We start from the raw sequence: 19662 nt of genomic DNA, 5'->3' as shown, positions 1-19662 counted from the left end.
AAACTGGACGCTACATTGACTCTCTATCGCATCTCAAGGCACAAGTGGTATTTGAACACAGGATGGGCTGGGGCTAGCGGGTTAACATGCTAACTTCAGCAGATATCTCTGCAACACATCACAAAGATGTCTTTGACAATATGTCAGAGCTGTTACTTCTTTGCATTCTATTGATCATGTCAGTTCATTTTTTTATGTTTTACAGAAAAATGTTGGTCAAATCTTACACATTGTACCTTTTAAACAGTGATATAAATAATCTGATAAAGATCAGGTCATTCGTCTGCTGACTTAGAGAAGGTCATCCGTCATCCGTGCCTTTCTCTTCTCAAGACTTGATTATTCCAATGCTCTGCATTGTTGTATTGTATATACTGGTATTAGTAAGGGAAAGATTCATAGACTGCAGCTCATTTAAAATGCTGCAGCCAGGCTTCTAACTCGCACTAAGAGGAGTGACCACATCACACCAATTCTTGCTGCCATTCACTGGTTACCTGTGAGTTGTAGATTTTAAGATTTATCTACTTGTTTTTTAAAGCCCTGAACGGTCAGGCTCCTGCTTGCATCTGTGATTTGATAACTCCGTACAAGCTGGATCTTCCGACAGGGCTCTACCAAAGTCTCGTCTTGTCACTAAATGTGAGCAGGCTTTTGCTGTTTGGGCCCCTCAGCTGTGGAACTCCCTGCCATCTCATGCAGGCAAACTCACTGGCCTCTTTTAAATCTCTTCTTAAGTCTCATTTTTATCGAATGCCGTTTTTATAAACATTGTATTATTGCTGTTGTTGTTGTATTATTTATTGTTTGTTATTGTTCAATTACTTTTATTTTAAGTATTTAAGTTTGTTTCTACTGCATAGCACCTTGTAACTTGGTTTTGAAAAGTGCTATACAAATAATTATTATTGTATATCATTGTCAAATTTATTGTCATATGTTGATATAAATTCTACATTTCTGTTTACTTTACTGAAAAGGAAGTCATTTAATCTGCTGTTGCTTTTATTTGCTCTGTCATCCAACATTGTGAGAAAGTCTGAAAACCATTAACTGCTTCAAGACCACTTCCTGTTTTGTGCTGTAAAACTGCAGGGTCTCCAATGTTTGACCTGGTTGCACTGTGTGTAAAAACTAACGATGCTCATGCTGACTTGTTACCTGTGGTCCCCATGGTACACCTGCTACTCAGATAGGTCACATCATAAACAGTTATATTTTAACAAAAGCTTGCTTGTCATAAGAAAAGTGCGTAAAATAACTACTTAGATACACAAGAATATGGATGTGGATTCCTTGTGTTTAGTGCTAATTAGCAAAATGTTTAGCATCCCAACATGCTAAACAGACCTGCATAAGATCAGCATTGTAAGAATGTTAGCATGCTGGCATTTCCATTTAGTATAGCTTAACCCAGCCGCTATCATGGCTGTAGACTTGTTGTATGGGGGGCTTTTTTCTTCAGTTAACACTTGATACATAAAACTGACAGTAACTGTTGATTGCTTGATTTAGCTTGTCGTTTCAGTGTGATTCTTACCGTTTAATATTTGTTCAGTAGACCATTTGACAGAATTAGAGTGTTGTGGCGGTTGACTGGTGATTACTGGTGACAACATGCAGTTTCAGGTTGTGTCATTGTTGCAACACACGTCTCCGGCCTACAGTGTGGAATCCGCTAAAGGATACCAATCTTCTCAGCCAGTGTTTTATGTTTCTATGGTAATTCAAAACGTACTCCAAAAGTAATGTGACTTACTAATGCTAATATGCTATACATGTGGCAACTTTAAAACTGGGCTCAAGTCAGTTACAAAGACATTTTAAAACATGAATAGGAGGCAAAAGATCCAACTCAAGGCTTATAATTTTCTGCCTTTTTTGAAATTTTCTGAATGTCATATTCACTCATTCTTTACATACAGAAATGGAAACCATGAAATGGTTTGTACAGCTTATTTGTGTTACATAAACTGAAGCACAGAACTAGCTTTTCTTTCCGTCTGCAGTCTGTACATTTGTCCCTTTCTCCCACACAATGACATCTGAAGACCCCCCCCCCCCCTCATTTCATTCTGCCATAGAAAAAAAAAGGCCACTATCATGTAAGTCTACAAATTGGTCACGACAGAAGGATGAATAGATGGAGGCGACACATACTGTGCACACACATAAAAAATATTTAAGCTGATTTTTTTTAGATTCATTTGCATCCTGTTTATTCATCTCTGCTCTCCTCTTTAACTTAAAAAACAATAACTTTTTTAATTCCCACAACAGTAATCTTACATGTCAATGAATAGTAGACCTCTTTCAACTAAGGACCACTGCTGATTTCTTCTTTGTCTTCAATGCTCCGTTAAGTGCTCAGCAGTGCTTGGACTGACTGTTACTTAGTTATTCACCTCTGATTCTGGTGTAAGCAAGGTCATTCTTGTCCTTGGGCCACAGTGTAAGCTAACTGCCAAAATTCCCCAGCCAAACAGGACCCCTAAATGTTTGCAGTTGTCCTGCAAAACTAGGAATCACAAAAGGAATATCAATACATGAATCAGAAAAGCATCATACTATTATCGGTTGTAGTCACAGTCAAAATGTACCAGCATGTGGTGATCTGCCTCTTAGAAAAGTTCACACATGTAAGAAAATATAATTTGCACTTATCTAGGTGTGTTCATCTGGCTACAAAAATTTAAAGAAGCCAGATATGTGTGGGAGATCTGTGTTGAAAGGAGAATGTGACCTTTAGTTCGTGCTGTGAACAGTTTGTGTGTGTGAAGTTGTGGGTTTGGTTTCACCTCATGGCTGACACATTTGACCTCCATCCTCTCTGGTTGTGACTCTCCCACGATATAAAAAATAAACTGTGATTATGTACTGTGGATAATGGAAGTTTGTTTTTTTCTTAAAGCATGAACAGAACAGCAACAACTGTAAACTGAACATAAAAAAACTTGAGAAATCATACCTCTGCATCTTGTGCGAGTTCACCTGCAAACACTGCATTTGCAGTGGTTCACAGTAGCCTGTAAACCAAAAGCCCTACTCTGTAAAAAATTAAATACTGAGTTTTATATTCAGGCTTATCAAGCTGATTACACGCCATTAAGTTCTAAATGACTTCCTGCTATTTACAGCTGGGACTAGTAAAAGTGTCCTCAAAATAAAAACATTTAGAGCAAAGACATTTTTAGGAGCATACTGTGTGTGTGTGTGTATATATATATATTTTTTTGTTGTTTGTTTGGTTGGTTGGTTTTTTTTAAAGCTCAATGCAGATTAATATCCCAATCTCAAAGTGTGCTTTTTTTGCAGTGCAGTATTCATGTCATAGCAGGAAAACTGCACGATGGAAATTTATTGTTATAATGTACCGGTAAGTATCATATTCCTTCCTCCCTTCCTTCCTCAAGCCTCTCTTTTTCCTCTGGGCTGACCATATCATTTTCATTGTATCCAAGGTGACAGATAATAAGCACGGATTCACACCTCACAACGAGCTGTTTTCCTGATTGGCATTGAAGCAAGAAGCTGTTTAATATGGTGTGGAAAACAGGAAGGAGACCAATTTATACAGTAAATCCAGGTTATACACTGCAATGGACTGGCGACCTGTCCATGGTGTACCCCGCCTTTCGCCCGATGTCAGCTGGGATTGGCTCCAGCCCCGCGACCCTGTACTCAGGATACGCGGTTGACAATGGATGGATGGATACAGGTTATATAATGAATCAAGGTTAGTTCTGCCACCGTGTGGAGAGGACGGGTACCGCAACAAAAGGGAACCTCTTTGTTGAGTCTTAATTTTGCTCAGAGAAAAGACAAACCTGACCATATTGTGATATGATGGGGTGATGTTTTACATTTGGGGCAAAGGTTAGTTATTCTGATACTGCATCAGGTCTAGAAAAAAAGCTGACAAAATTATTTTAAGGGAGTGAAAAATCTTTTGTACTCAACTCAGTCTGACTGAGCCATTTCTACCACTTGGTTAAAGTATGCCAGTGGCATAAACATTTGTGGTATTTGGCATTTTTTTTGATGCAGATTCAGAGGCAGTTTTTATCAAATTAAACGGTTAAAATAAAAGGTCTTGAAAAGTCTTCAAACACATTTCAAATGCAGAGTATCTTACAACTTTGACTGTGTCCATGTCGTTGTCTATCTTTTATGTTCTGGTTCATGGTGACCCAAAGGCCTGTTAAATAGATTATGTTTTAATATCCACAAATCATTAACAGCAGAGAGACATGATAACACATAATTCCTATCTTTAAATAATTTAAAGTCCAGTCTCCCCAATTCATTTGAACAACTTTTATTTATTAAGTTTTTACAAATAAAGTAACAAAGTTCATTGTATTGTAGCGCAAAGCGCAAGGTTTTTTTAATATGAAGCTTGAACACTCTATACTTAGTGCAAAACATACCTTTAAAGGCTGCCGATGACTCCCTACATGTATTTTATTTTGCTTTCTCTTTCATTCATTTATCCTTGTATGTTTTTAATCCAATAACTTTGTACAATGTCAAACACGATACAGAAAAATGAAAACACTGAATTTAGTTAGGTGCCGCTACAGACATTAAAACTGCTGATAAAACAAGTGAGAAATAAAAAATAAAACATGAAAGCATCAGTGAGACCAAAAACATAATTAAAACGTTGAGACAAACAGTCTGTAGAAACTGTTGCTGTGCTCGAGACTCGACATAATTCCACAGGAGCAAGCTACACGAAATAGCAAGGAGAATTGAACTGAATGAATCTGTATGTGTGTGTGTTGATCTGTTGGTGCACTGAAAGGCATTTTTATATATTACATGTGGGCACTTCTACAGTAAAAAGCATAAAAAGGTTAGCGAGTCCTGAAACTGTCAAAACAGAAACTGAATCTAATGCAAGCGAGTTAAAAACATCTATTGCTACACTGTAAGTGTGTCACCAGAAAGAGAATCCTACTTGAACCTCAGGTAACTTCACAATAAGAGTGCCTGCACACTAGATAACTCTCAAGCCTTTCACAGTAAGAGTTCTCCACTCCAACTCTTTAAAATACTTGCACCCTAGTTTAACTCCAGAGCTTTAATAAAGTAAGAGCCCTACAGCATGCAACCTCAGAGCTTGATAGCATACTGTAACATTAAATAATATTGCATTGCAATCCATTGAAAGTAGCCTAAGTGGAGACACAGCAAAATGTTATCAAACTCCTACAGTGGAAATCATCCGAGGCTCGAGCAATGGCAAAGTGAAAATCCAGGTTGTTACCTGGCAAATGTAACAGCTCCAGTGAGTAAAAGCAGGTAAATACACTAAATTTTCTCTTTTAATTCTTTATCTCTGATGTTTCCACTCCACTGACAAAACATCAAATGGCACTGAGTTGGTGGCATCATTAAAGGTTTGACTTCTTTTAACAGATCATGATAAACAGAATGATCATAACCAGAACTTAAGCAAAGTGGCTCAATGATTATTCACAGCTTCAACCAAACTTGCCAAGTAGTAAAAAAAATGTTGCATTATTATTCATGAGAAATGGAAAATCTCTCTTAAAAGAGGCAAAAGCAATCAGGGTTTTTGTACAAACGTTACACACGCGTTACCTTTTTGTGTTTTTATGTGAATCCAGAACACCCATTCTCAGCAAAAAATAAGAAGACATTTTTAAGTGAATGTCAAAGTTTGTACCAGATATGAGAAAGAAAAGAGGACAGGGTGTCAAAGCCTTGAATCTAAAACCACCATAAGTCCATTATCAACATTACTTTCATCATCATAACCCCCATCATCACCAGTACAATCATCATAACCACCGCTGTGCTCACAGTCATTTTAACCACCACTGCCGTTATCACCACCACCAACACCTCTAGCAGTCTGATGCCCTTATGTTAAAATATAAATTTTTTTAATTTTTGGTTTACATAGTGATTTCTGTGACTATTAAACGCTGTTAAACCCCAATGGTGCAGCTTCGAATACATACAGTGGGAATAGGAAAGGATGAGACAGTTTTCATACCTTTAGCAGAATTTATTTATTTTTGTCCGATAGCAGCAATTCTCAGAGGAGGCGGCATTCCCAGCCAAATCTGTTAAAAAGACAGTAGAGTTCGGCTGGCCTCGTAATGGCTTTTTGATTATAAAAAGGTTAGATAGCAAAATAAAATTGGACAACAATGGGCTAGACTTAAGGGGCAAGATGGCTCCTATAATGTGGAGTTTGTGGACTCTTGGAAGATTAGCCAATGACTTACAAGCGATCCAAAAATCAATCAAATTCTATAATATGCATCTTTGGAGTCTGTATATTTGAGTGTGAATGCTGTAAGCATTCGCAGCCTATGTTCCTTGATTCTTAATACTTTTTATTTTACGCTGCTGTTAACACTTAAAGGCCCTGAAAAAATATTTTCTTCTTTCTACGAGTGATGGGTCCCTACAAGAAAACACTATTTTATGCCAAAGTTTGGACAGCTTTGGTTATTGTACATCAGAGATTTCTGTATTTCTTCGTTTCTTTTTCTCTCACTGATTTGAAGTGGGTGGGGCTCAGTGGGAAAAATTTACTACCAATTGCAGTTTTTTTTTACCATAAATATGATATATCTAAAATATTTATAAAGTTTTCAGGGCCTTTAAAGTCTGTAATTGCATAACTACTTCATGGTAATTATTTTTTTGGGCATGTGGTCATGGCTCTATAGTCACTCTGCTCAGTTTGAGGCTGCCGTTTCACTACGTTGTGGTCATTTGACTGCAAATCCATGTGAAGTATATAGAAGATGTGCCTTATATAGTACTTTCAGCAAAACAAAACAGAGTGCGCTGTTTCTATGTGGCAATTGTCTGCACTCACTATTCACTGAATAATAATCAAATTGTGCTCATAACCAGGGCAGGAGATGTTTTTTAATCCAGAGGTCATAGCATCATCATTTGTTTTTGTAATTAAAAGAACATTAAAAGACAGTAACTTTTGTTCGCTGTAACAATGTGTCCTCTACTGAAAGCATCCTGCACCTGGGCCAGTGCCTCTGAAGTAGAGTGGTCCAAACTTCAAATACAATATTCAGTAACTCCCTGCTTAAAACCAGAAAAATATCCCCCAATATCTACATTTTAAATACTGGAGAGAAAAAAAAAAAGGCAATGATAGACTAATGTTCGGCTCATCTTTCATCATGTTGTGGTGTAACCTCACGTGTATGTAAAGCACAGCAATGGGAGTCACCTCCCAGAAACAGCACTGACATCAAATGCTGCCTTTTTCAATCTTAAGTGGTAAATCTCATTGGCTTAAATGGCAGCAGAGTTAAGGTCAATTCATCTTTCTACCAATTCTCAGCTAAGTTTGTCTTGTTAACAGTTATTTTCATTTTTTAAATCCAACCTGGGGAAAACACACTCTCAATTAGCTGAAATCAAGGAGAACTAACCAGAAACCAGCTATAGCGCACACAGCGGCAGCTGACAACTAAAACAACTATTATTACTGCATCTCGACCAAAAATACTACATGCCTTCTCCACTAACACCAAGTCCAGTCACCACCATCATCACCACTGACTTCAAAGTGACACCACCCAAAACTCTCCACATCTGCTGTCAACTGTGCTTACTTTAACCCAAGTCCTCAATCCCCACAACGAAACAAGCAACAGGAAGGATGCAAGGCACTAGTAAGTACCTCCAGTATTAACCAGAGGCTCTAGGGAGAGGGGGAAAGCAAAAGAAACAATGTGAAAATAAAAGAAATAAAAGAGAGACCTTTTTTTCAAGTACATTAAAATGGACACCATTGGTTTATACATTCACATTCATCTAACAAAACCAGGGAGAAAGGGAAGAGGAGGGCTATTTAAAGTGTCTGATATACAAGAACTGTATTAAGAAAAAAATAGCTAGCATTACTTTATTATCTAAATATCTATCCTGCCATTCACCCCGGTTTGTCTTTATAATTGGGCTTGGATGTCAGTTTCGACTTTCAATTCAATCAGTTCTAAAGATGAACTGAAACTGCAGTCGATTAGTTGTTAGTAAGGCATTTGTTTTGGATCACATCCTCAGTAAGTGATTGCGAGGACAGTTATTGAAAAGAGGGATTTAAAATTTTCACATTTTGATGAGAATCCATTTGCTGTAAGCAGTGAATTGAAAGTGAAAGGACCCCAAACCATTCTCTGTATGCTTTTGTTTTTAATTTCTGACATTTCACCCTAAAACTAATGTTGTCCAACAACATTTGCTAATAATAAACAACAGTAATCACAGTGTTTCCACATCGTACACTGATGTGCGCATATAACAGGTCCATCGACAGAACATGTTCTTGTTTTTGTTTCTTTTTAAATAGAACAATAATCATTAACAACAATAATTATGACAATAATGTACATTGCAATCATTTCAACACAATTGTTGAAACCAACCTCATGATGAAACTAAGAACTAAGGCATTAGTCTCTGAAACTATGTCTGTTAAACATCTGCTACGCGTCCAACAATGCGCGTGTATTTACATAAGTCTGTGCATGACTGTGTGTGTATGTAGGCATGTGTATTTAAATGAATGTCTCATGCACTCTGTGTGTGTGTGTGTGTGTGTGTGTGTGTGTGTGTGTGTGTGTGTGTGTGTGTGTGTGTGTGAGTGAGAGAGTGTGCTTGCTGGGGGCAGCAAGCAAAACAAAACCACCAAAACAAAATCATAATAAAACAACAAAATGGAATCATCATAGCTGACATTCTAAAAAATAAACGGAGACACAAACTGTACAGGGACTCTATATTATTCTGATAACAAGGCCACTTATTTCCGGTGAGTTCTCTCATGTTTGGGTTTTTATCCCCCCCTCTGAAAGGTTTCTGCTGTTATTGCTTCAAATGGCAACAGAGAGGCGGAGAGAGGAATGGAGGAAGAGGTGGAGTCGTGATGGTGAAGAGGTGTTTGGTGTTCAGAAGCATCTGTCAATGTGCAGTCAGCACTGTAGCAGTGGTGCACACAGCCAGTATGTTCCTAAAATAAGCAGTGGAACATGAAACAGATGAGGTGTTTGACTGTTATTTAACATAAACACTCATGCTTCCCCTCCCTCTTCATCTAGTTTCTCTCCTCCATCTCTCTCCATCTGTTTGAATGCTTTGTCAGAACAAGGGAGGAACAAGACACGTAAGGTCGTAGAAGTCAGAAATTTTCTCAAGCTGACGAGTCAAAACTCCGCCAAGTGCTGAACAATACTCTAAACCACGCTCGAGGTCAGCTCAGCTGCAGCCGTTCAAATTCTCAATGTGCGTATTATTTGTTTCGGATTGTTTTGTGCTTTGAATGAAAATTTTCAAATTCTGAATACTGAAGAAAAAAAACGATTTCTGAACTTAAGATAAACTGCTTGCTTTCAGAGTGATACAGCCCTCTTGTGCATCATTTGATGTTGACAATGACCACTTAGAAAGACAACCCTAACGCGATGGCCATCCATGCTCTCCTCTGTACCCACCAGTTACTTCTTTAAAGAATGCCAAAGTCTTTTCTGTATTAAATTTGGGAAAACTGCATTGTTGCATGTTTCTGTCTTCGATGAGAACTTAAGGATTAATACTCCGAGAGCTAAAAGTTAGAAATACTTTAAGCTTCAGCATTATACGCTTTTAAGAGGTGCTGTGTGAACCCCCCCGCACTCAACCTGATATAACATCTCCCCTCCACTATCTCACAAGGGTGATGGTGTGACCTAGAGTTGTTCATCAATTTAAAAATTGAAGAGGAACAAGTGTGAGCGTGCCTATGCACAATACCTTACACACAAACAGTTATTAACACCAATCCCACATCCTGTCACAACCTCTTTGGCCTTTTAACATTGCACTCATGAGTCTTTTCCATTATCCTTGAGCATTTGGCCAGCTGTTACAAGCCCACAGTCAAACACAGCAGAGGGGGAGGTTATGTGACAAACTGTGGAGATGGCCACATCGCATTCCTGATTTCTTCTCTCCTCTTCCTTTCCATTTTTCTTTTCTCCTCTTGAACAGGTCAGCTTCTGTCACTTCAAACTCCTTGCTCACCACGCTCCTGCAGTTCTTCCATCCTCTCCGGCCGATCAAGCCCAAGTAACACTCTGTTCCACACCTGTCCAGTCCAGTCGGGCCGTGATTCAAACCAGCCCTCACCCCCAGCCCTACGTGGTCCTCAGGTTGGGTCCTCCTGGGTTGCTGACCGACTTTTGCAGAGTGTTGGTCAGATGGAAAGCCTGGAGCGGCCCCTGCCCGGAAATCTGGCCCTGTCCACCAACCGTGGTGGGGTAGGGACCCAGGGGCTGGGAGGTACTGACCAGCAGAGGCCCAGGCTGTGCTGGGCCCTGGTGTGGGGTCGACAGGCCGTGAGCCGGACCGGACCATTGTGCGCTGTAGGCAGCGGTTGGGGTGTAGTTGATGAACTGGGGTTGGGGTTGAGATGGAGTGGAGGAGACAGAGGGGTGGCACAGGGAGCCCTTGCGAGTGGCCATAGAGGTAGCGGTGGTGGCGTTAGTAGGGAGGTGGGCTGAACCTCCAATGCTGCTGGTACACAGCTGGCTGGGAGCAGAGTACTTCCTACTCAGACTGGCTGACTGGATAACCTGAGGTGGAGATTTCATGTGAAGAAAGAGTTTAAAAGTTTATTCATGCAGACACTTAATTTAGTAGATATCACTTGATTTTTGTGATTTTATCATTTGCAAGTTTGTTCAAGAATTTGCACCATCAAATTGGGCATCTACTGGATTATTAGCTCAATCTGAAGTCCTGTCCTGAGAGATCAAGTGTGAAATTTAGTTTTAAAGACTTTTATCAATTTAGTCAATATTGGGCTCCTGTGGTGCATGTTCCAAAATAAAACCGTAATTAATGAAATTACTAATTGAGACACCTGGGGCTAGTTGATATTATTTCATCATAGAAGCACTGGGTGAGCTGATCATGATGTGATGTGGTATATTTTTAAACTAACCTCATAGCTGTGTCCCTGTGCTGGGGCCTGCTGCAACTGTTTGGCACTCCTCTTCCCCTGAAAAAGTTTCATATTTAGTTACATTTACTCACCTGTACATTACATTACTCAACTATAAACTGCATAAGGATAATTACTGAAAACAGCTACTTTCTAAACCTCAAGAACCAATTACTAAAATACAAAGAAATGGTTCTTCAGGAATGTTCGAAGCCCTAATTTTTTATAAAAGTCTCACTATCACATTATTTAATTAAACAGAAATCTTCCACAAAACTAATTTACATTCCCTTTCTTTTCTTAGCTGATGTTTTGGTCAATGTAAACACACACACAGTGCCAAATGGATACAGGACAAACATATCATCAGCCAAACGCCAGCCGGTTTTGGCTGAGGTTTGTTTACTCTACCAACCACTTTGGCTTTTAACAAACTACCATTTAGAGTTTAGTTCCTTCCCTTTATCCATCTTCTTGTCTTGTAAACTAAATACAGGAACTGGTGAGTCACCTGTGAGAGGTTCATGGCATCTCTGGCCCAGTTGTCCACCAGTTTATGAAGGTCATCGGTGAAGGTTCCTTTCCTCTGGTGGGGGGTTGACATGTTGGGGGGCAGGTATTGAGAACCCCCCTGGCTGTGACCCAAACCACCTGAACCACTCACGGCATTGGTGCTGTTAGTCCCTGTGGAGGGAGACGGAGAAGAACGGAGGACATGAGACATTGTTCAAACTAGAAATGCTAACTGACGTTATCTGAATGAATGAGAAAGCTCTCCCTGTGTTGACTATGAAAAGGGACTTTACGTGACAGAGGCTGGTCAGGACAGAGTTTTAGGGTAAGTCAGCATGTCGACATGGTCATAGAATTAAATGTTTAAGTTGTAATAGTGGAAATAATGATGACAGATGGGATCATGAGAAAACTATGACAATAGAGCAACCTTTTGAAACAGAACATGGGCACTTTTGCTGACAAATACTAAACCTGTTTCAGAATATATCACTAAATATTGTCAATCTAGGTTCTCTCAAGAATCTCTGTGATTCAGGTTAGTGATACACTGGGCAACCAGTTAAGCTGACATGCCCAGCAGCATTCACCCACAAGATGCCCCAAAACAAAAGAGGTAGTGCTGAGACAGTCGTGCTGTTGATCACAGTTGCCCCGTGTACCACTGGCCTTGTGTTTTGGTTTACTTTTTGACCATTAGATGGCACTCAAGCTCTGCTGGTAGTTTGCATTTGCCAACCCTGAGCATCAACTTCAGAGCAAATTGAGCACACACTGCAAACTGGCCAGGGTGTCTGCAATCTATGTTAAGCGCTGTGCTATTGTAACATCTAGCCTTTGTTCAAGTTAACATTGGCTATTTTATAATACCAGTGCCATCATCATAGCATGTTCCAAGATAGAACTTCCTCATGTTCATGCCTCTGCCAGGCCAACAGGAAACTAAGCTGAGAGGTGAAAGGAGGAAGATTATAAAATAGCTCAGTGCTTTGCTACAACCACTCTGGTTTAGATATTGTCACAAAATTTCAGAATTAAAGGCTACACTTCAATCAAATCTGGATCACCGATAGTGCAGACACGGCCCTGACAATATGCACGTGTATTTTTCACAAATACAGAGTTTTATCATATCGTTCAGACCAGTAAAAGAGAACATCAGAATTAACAAGTTTTCTTTCTGTATTATCATTCCTTTACTATACCTTAAATCCCGACTATAGTAACAAGTACAAGAATCTGAAGCATTTCATTTGTAGGAAAAGGGATCCCAAAGCCATGCTGACAAAACGAGCGGTTTATATGACCTGTTCATTTCAGATTCTACACAAGAGGAGACACAATATGCAGAGAATAGCCAGTAAAAACTATATTATACAGTTCACAAAAACTGTCATGTCATGCTATATAAAATGGAGGAAAATAAGAATGAAGAGACGCTGAGTCGTGACTGACTGCAGCAGCATGGAATTCTGGGCAATGTAGTCAAGACCTCAAGACATGACGAGGGAGGAGAGGAAAGGGAGGGGGGCAGAGTGACTCATAGCTGTTCAGGTGTGTTAGTGTGTGTGAACGTGTGTGTGAGCTTGCGGGTGCATGCACTGTCAGTTTGAATCTGTGATGGCTGGTCAATTCAGTCATTTCAGTCTTTAAACTGGGTGTTATTTGATCCTTTACTATCAAAATTGAAAATACAATGCTTCTGTGAGTCACAGTCGCCGAAATAACTGAATTGAACTGATCTCAAATCTGGCAGATTAAATCTAAAGGGCATTTAAGAGCAGGGGGAAGCGCAGGGGGGGCAAGTGCAAGGATGGTAGAGGGGATGGATGGAGGGAGGAAAGACCAAAAAGAGAGATAGTTACTACAGAGCTGGTTGCAGGGGCAGACTTTTTTCACCATCTTCCCTGTGTGGCCGGAAGACAACGATTGGAGGATTGGGAGAGAGTCAGAGTTAAACCCCGCCCACAACACCCGACAATCAAACACAATGCATTCGATTATGATTATCTGAACTTCAAAGTAGTCAACACTTTGGGGTTGAGTTGCCCAGTAACATCTTAACACTGAGATCAGTACCTGTCACACAAGTTAGAACTGGTTTAAATTCTGTTCTCTGCACTATGAGAAAGGCTGACCCCAGATGTCAAGTCACAATGCTGCAATCTGTATCAACGACGAGCAAATATGCTTTTTCTTCTGACAAAGGAAGCCAAAGACTGAAGATAATACTTGTGTTTAAAAATAAACTAAACTGTCCTTGCACACTGCTGCAGTCTGCTTTGGCTTGAAGATGCTTCTGGGTAACCAACCCCTGGTTCTGTCCTCTCTACAGCTCACAGGGCCACACCAGAACTGGGTCCAAATTGGTATTCATATATACATATACACCCCGTTTCCAGACCTCTGAACTGCTGCACACATCTCTGATTTGAGCGATTAAATAGAAAGAAATTGGCAGTTCAGTCTTACTTTCAGGCTAATATCAAAGGTCATTTACATAAATGAACATAATGCCAATGTTACATCACTTTTCGTCCGGTAAAGGTATGATAAAAAGAAAGACCCAGGTCTGTCTCTTTCCCCTCCTGGCAGTGCAGTAATAGGGGAACAGGTGCGAGAGAGGGGTGTAAGGAAAGGGAGTGAGGGAAGTAAGGGAGGGAGAAAAAGGGTTTGAGCTGCAGAGGGTTCAGAGGTTCAGAGAGCAACATCCCTTCAATAAGCAAAAAACATTTAAAGCTACATATTATGATTATAATATGATTAGAGAAAAACAATTTCTCTATCACGGAAAAAAATGAAATAAAAATAAAAAACTAAATAAATAAATCAGTCATTGCAATTACTCAAGTTTAATTAAAACAAAGACTACATTTCCTTATAAAAACAAAAAAACTGTATGGCAGAAATCTCAAATCGTCAGTCGTCTCAACTGTCTTTCCTAATTAGCCTGCTTGTTTTTACAGAGGCGAAGGTTAGAAACAGAAGCAGTCAGGATTTGTAACTCAGACTGACACACACGCACAAAATGTATCATCTATCTCTAACTTATTAGGACTAGAGATGAAATGGACTGTATGTTGTACAGTATGACTGTAATCCTGCCAGCTGCTTACAATGCTACTTATCAAAGAAGCTTATTTGACTGTTAGGAGGTTGCCATGGAGCATTAGCTAAATGACTAAAATGTAAATGTGCAGCATAATTAATGTGCATTTTAACTGCTGTCAACCAGTCCCTTTCTCAAGTACTTGTGTTTATGCAACCAGTTCTGGTTATACTGCACTAATGGCTATGACATATGACATTATAATCCTATAGCTTTTCATGAAACCAAACACCATTTTTGATAAGCATTTCTTTAGCAATATTCAACTACACTGCAATACTAATGGTGCTGGTTGATGTAAATAAGTTTTATGTTATAGAATCACAGTTGCTGATTTGTGATTTGGCTGGTACATATCACATGGCCTCTAGATAGCTAACAGGTAATAATGAAAAAGGCAGTGCAATTTGTTCTGATGCCAGCCTTTTAAAGCATAACTTTAGACAGTAAACACTTTGCTGTGTCCTTCCTTTCAATTATGATGCCATTATTTTATTTTTGACAATGCTGGCGCAGCCAAAAGGTGGGCACTGAATGTGATAAGAGATGATTTGTTTGGAAGACTATGTCAAAAGAAAGAAAGAAAGAAAGAAAGAAAGAAAGAAAGAAAACTGACTAAAAGATAGAGAGATTTGGGAAAAATATTAAAAAGTAAGTGAAGATGACTATGAGAAGCTCTAGGGTGTCATTGTGCTAACTTTCTGTGTCCTGCAGTAAGCTCTTATCTTTGATTTTCCGTTTTTCTCCAACATATACAATAAGGATGCTTGTAAGGTAGTAGTTAAAATAAGGAGTAATAAGCAGGTAACTGCTATTTTTACCTACGGAAGGTAGCAAACCTAGTTTAATGGCTCTGATTTTAGCTAGAAAGTTAGTTTGGCTCATCATTTTGGGTACTTATACCCCTACATGCTACAGCGAGAAAGCTCTCAGGTGAACACATTCTCATTCCCAACTCGTCAAGACCCCTCTAGCGTTGTGTTTGGATGCAGGGCTCCGCAGTCACATTAACATTAGCAATAATTAATATGCAACGTCTGGTCTAGTTAGCAATAATACATATATAACATCCGGTCCGATTTAAAATAAAACTAGTCGTTACAAAACATTGCAATCTGGTTAGGTTAGGCACCAAAACTACTTGGTTAGGATAAGGAAGACATCATGGTTTGGTTAACTTACATATGTTAAGTAATGTTACTTAAGTAACTTAACTAAAAACAATCAATGTTCACTTTTTATTTCAGACAGGAAACAAGCACCAGTCTCCTGGATGAAAGTTCGGTTTCTTTGTCCACCCCAACCACCTCCTTACCCTGAATTTTCAGTTATTTATATACTACACCTATGTTTAGTGTTCAAAAATTACACTATAGGACTTCCCCCGGTGCGGCACAAACTGACACCAAGGGGTCTTGACCATGTGTCCATATGTGTTGACTTGAGAGTGAGAAGGGGTTGGACAGGTGTGAAGGTGAGCAAAAGTATAAGCCTGCATGCTCAGCTGCTTTCGCCTGGGGGAATTAAGGTTTTCTACTAAAGCTGACTTTTTTGGCGACACCAGTTTTCTGCAGGACACTGGTGATATCAGAAGCAGAGGGCCTTCCTCCATCAAAGAAGGAAACCATGGGAAGACAGGACGACCGTGACTTGACAGATACAGGAGTAAAAAAAATAAGAACAGAAGTAAGTAAGGATGAGGGGTAAAAAGAGAAGAGCAAAGAAATAAAGCGTTACACACAAAGAGCCAAGCAGGGCGTACTCAGAAAGCGCGTCCTCCTGCTGCCAGGCTTGAAGGCCAAACGCTCCGAACCCCAGCTGAACTTTACACAGCCTGAAGAGAGGGAGGAGGGAAGGAAAAAGATGAGAGTAGAGATGAGGAAACAAGAAAGGTGCATAGAAAGGAAGGGAGATGTAGAGAGAGGGAGAGGTGAAGAAGACAAAGGGAGAGACAATGAGAGGAGAGCAGAGCAATAATAGGACAGAGAAAAACAGGGAAGAAGGAAATAGAGATAAACAAGAGAAAGATAGAAACGGTATAGATGAGAGGGAAGGAAAGAGACACAGGTGAAGAAATACAAAGAATGTAACAGTCAGTTAGCCATCACATTGCTTTACACAGAGAGAGAAACAGATAGAGAAAGACAGAAAAATATGTGTCAACAAGTGTCTTATTGTGAGGGAGTGAAGACAAACCAACTGCATGCATTTGTGTTTGTATGCAAAGTATTTCTTATGTTGTGGGGAAGCTGATGAGGCCTGTTGCAAACTGGGATTCACAGTGGCATGCCTACCTGGGGTGGGAGCACATAGGCTGGGCACAGAGAGCGCTGCCTCGCTGGTGTAGGCTGAACACAGGTTGTTGCTGGAGGGAGAGGGTTTGAGTGGCTGGAGCAGAGTACTGCTGCCCGAATCGGCTAATCCTCCTGGGGCTAAAAGAGCCAGCTGGCCGGGGTACATGGTGGGGACGCTCTGGGCGGATAAAGTGCTGCCTGGGGATAGCATAAGGCATAGGCAGGAGAGGACAGGGCAGGAACGACACACCACAGAGACCAGAGACACGCACACACACACACACACACACACACAAAGATAACGGACAAATGAGATATCCGTCACCCCAGACATTTACATAGACACCCCCACACACACAACCACACACAGAAAGACAGACAGGGAAAGCAATCAGAAATGTTCAAGCTCCGAGCCTGCTCCAGCGTACACCCACATGCACGTGTAACCAAGCAGATAAACGCACACACACACACACATATGTACACACGGATGCATAAACACAGAGATGGTGTAACGTTAGGGTAAAAGTTTTAACCATACTGCAGTGTAGTGGACTTAAGATTAAGGTGAATATTTTGGTGGTTTAGAGGTGCAGGGTTAAATGGTCAGTACAATCAAATTACAAAAAAAAGACATATTTCCTTCCTGTGGTGGTATCTAGCTATGCTATGCTTTGCTGTATTTTTGGATAAATTTGTCCAGGTTTTGGTGAAGTGAATGGAATTTCATTTGTGTTTCTCACAACATTCAAGAATTTAATTTAGCATTAGAATTTAATTAGAATGCTATGTGAGGCAGTTCTTTCTGCAGGGACAGCGGTGCTTGAGCTAAATGCTAACGTCAACATGTTAACATGCTCACAATGCCAATGCTATCATGCTGATGTTTAGCAGGTAATTTTTAATGTGTTAAGCTAACATTTGCTAATTAGCAATTAAGCAATGTTTATAAGGTTTTTGGTAAAATTACATTTTAACATCGGATTCAGTGACCGAGACATTGTTTCTGAAAGGAAATGTTGCTGTTGTATTTCTTTACGTGTTTATTTTTAGTACTATGAGCAAAGTCTATTCATCACTGTTGTGTTGTGGTGGAGGCAGAAATCTTAGAGAAGGATATCTGGACAAATAAAAGTAATCACTGCCTTAGTTAGAAGTAAGTAAGAAATTATGTTTCTTTGGTCTTTGGATGAACCAACACTTTAATAAATGTTTAAACAAGAGCCTACCTGGTTGTAATGGACTCTTGCTGCTGTGCGTGGAGCTGGTTCTGGACGATTTAGAGGATTTGCTTTTGGTAGGTCGTCTCCTTCTGCCAGTCAAGGCTATAACTGGAGGGAGCACTGCAGTTGGAGGAACCTACACCAAGACCAAAGGAAGAATGGTTGCTTGTTACGTACTACATGTGATGCCATTTATAGTTTCTGCACAGATGTAACCAAGGTGAATTACCTTTCCCAGCTTGGTAAAGAGACAGTCAATTTCCTCCTTCTGGCGGGAGTGGAGGGCCTGAATCTCACGCATGTGCCTGGTGGTAAAAAGAGCAGAGGAAAAATATAGAGTATAAAATATTGACAGGCAAAGGAAAGCAAGAGATAATGAGGGTGAGGAAGCAAGGAGAGAGGTGGAGGGTCTAGTTTTCTAGGAAGCGCTGAACATCCGTTTTCAAGAAAAGAGCAAGTGAAAGAAGTAATGAAGGAAAGTGGGTGGTTAACCTCACTCTTGAGGGTTAGGGAAGAGGAGAAAAGAGAAGCAGAGCATAGACTACAAGCTATTTTTGTGGGTACAGAGGGAGAAGAAAGACGAGAGCAAAACCTGGTTTTCTTCAAAGCAGTTAATCTTAATAAAGAAGAGGTACAAGGAGAGAGAGTTGACAACAGACACAGTCTTTTCTGTGAGAGGAAGGGATAACTTACTTTTCTCTGAGGCGGCTGACTTCCCGTTTAAAGTCTTCATCCTCAAATTCGGAGTCATTGTCACTGCTGATGTAGGAGTTATTGAAGGAGTTGTTGTTTAGATTCGGCAGCGAAGCTTTATGAGTGGAGTCTGGACTCAAAATCGGACCAGGATCACTGGGTCCGTTAGTAGCCCGGGTGGCGGGGGGAGGCGTCTGCCTGGACTCAAGGTTCTGCTCCTGGGCACGACTGACTGAAAATCTACCAACACGGGCCTCGGGGCTGGTGGTAACCTGAAAAAATATCAACATATTGGATGAAATATTGAATTAGTGGAGGTTAGTGTAGTACCTGTAACCAACAAACCCCTCACTCATTACACTACTACAGAGATCAAAAACAGGAAACAGGAATTACCTGGAAGCGTCCAATGGTAGTGGTGGGTTTAGGGGAGGGACAGGGTGAAGTGAGGGGGGAGGGGTGGTGAGACCCTCCCAGAGTCCTTTGGGGGAGTCCGTCCACTACATCTCCTCGTTGTCCTCCTCCCCCTCTCAGAGGAGACGAGGACTCCTTGTGCAGTGTATTCTCCGGACTGGAGAGACTGGAGGAGGATGAGGAGGAAGAAGACGAGGAGGAGGAGGTGGTGGAGGAAGACTCCGTGCAGGCCGGGCGTTTGACAGGAGGCTCTTCAGCAGCCAACGAGACCTAAATAGGGAAAAGGGTCAATGCAACAGAGAGACAGACATACAGCATTAATTAGCTGTTTCCCTTTAACTATTCTGCAAGTTTTCTTCCTCATTAAACGTCCAAGACTTCTCCATGATCTTCCCAACCATTCCCTGTATTACCTCTAGG

The 19662-nt window shown here is 40.4% G+C and overlaps 1 protein-coding gene across 7 annotated transcripts in view; it reads right to left on the bottom strand.

Moving 5' to 3' along the window:
- Positions 1-4302: 4302 nt before the first annotated feature.
- Positions 4303-19662, bottom strand: part of wnk1b (WNK lysine deficient protein kinase 1b) — a 104446-nt gene continuing 89086 nt past the window's right edge. For 5 of the 7 annotated variants that reach the window (XM_046072328.1, XM_046072330.1, XM_046072332.1 and 2 more), the window contains 8 exons: positions 19225-19512; positions 18829-19100; positions 18365-18440; positions 18142-18271; positions 16913-17110; positions 11508-11680; positions 10997-11053; positions 4303-10625 (listed from right to left, as the gene is read on the bottom strand). In XM_046072328.1, coding sequence (XP_045928284.1) covers positions 10188-10625; positions 10997-11053; positions 11508-11680; positions 16913-17110; positions 18142-18271; positions 18365-18440; positions 18829-19100; positions 19225-19512 — 1632 coding nt within the window. In that variant the 3' untranslated portion in view covers positions 4303-10187. Of the gene's footprint in view, positions 10626-10996; positions 11054-11507; positions 11681-13374; positions 13417-16359; positions 16453-16912; positions 17111-18141; positions 18272-18364; positions 18441-18828; positions 19101-19224; positions 19513-19662 lie in introns of all 7 variants that reach the window. The other 2 variants (XM_046072334.1, XM_046072333.1) reach the window with 2 other exon arrangements.

This window comes from Micropterus dolomieu, linkage group LG16, assembly GCF_021292245.1.
Source record: "Micropterus dolomieu isolate WLL.071019.BEF.003 ecotype Adirondacks linkage group LG16, ASM2129224v1, whole genome shotgun sequence".
Taxonomy (NCBI): domain Eukaryota; kingdom Metazoa; phylum Chordata; class Actinopteri; order Centrarchiformes; family Centrarchidae; genus Micropterus; species Micropterus dolomieu.
This window is presented reverse-complemented; position numbering and strand designations above follow the sequence as displayed.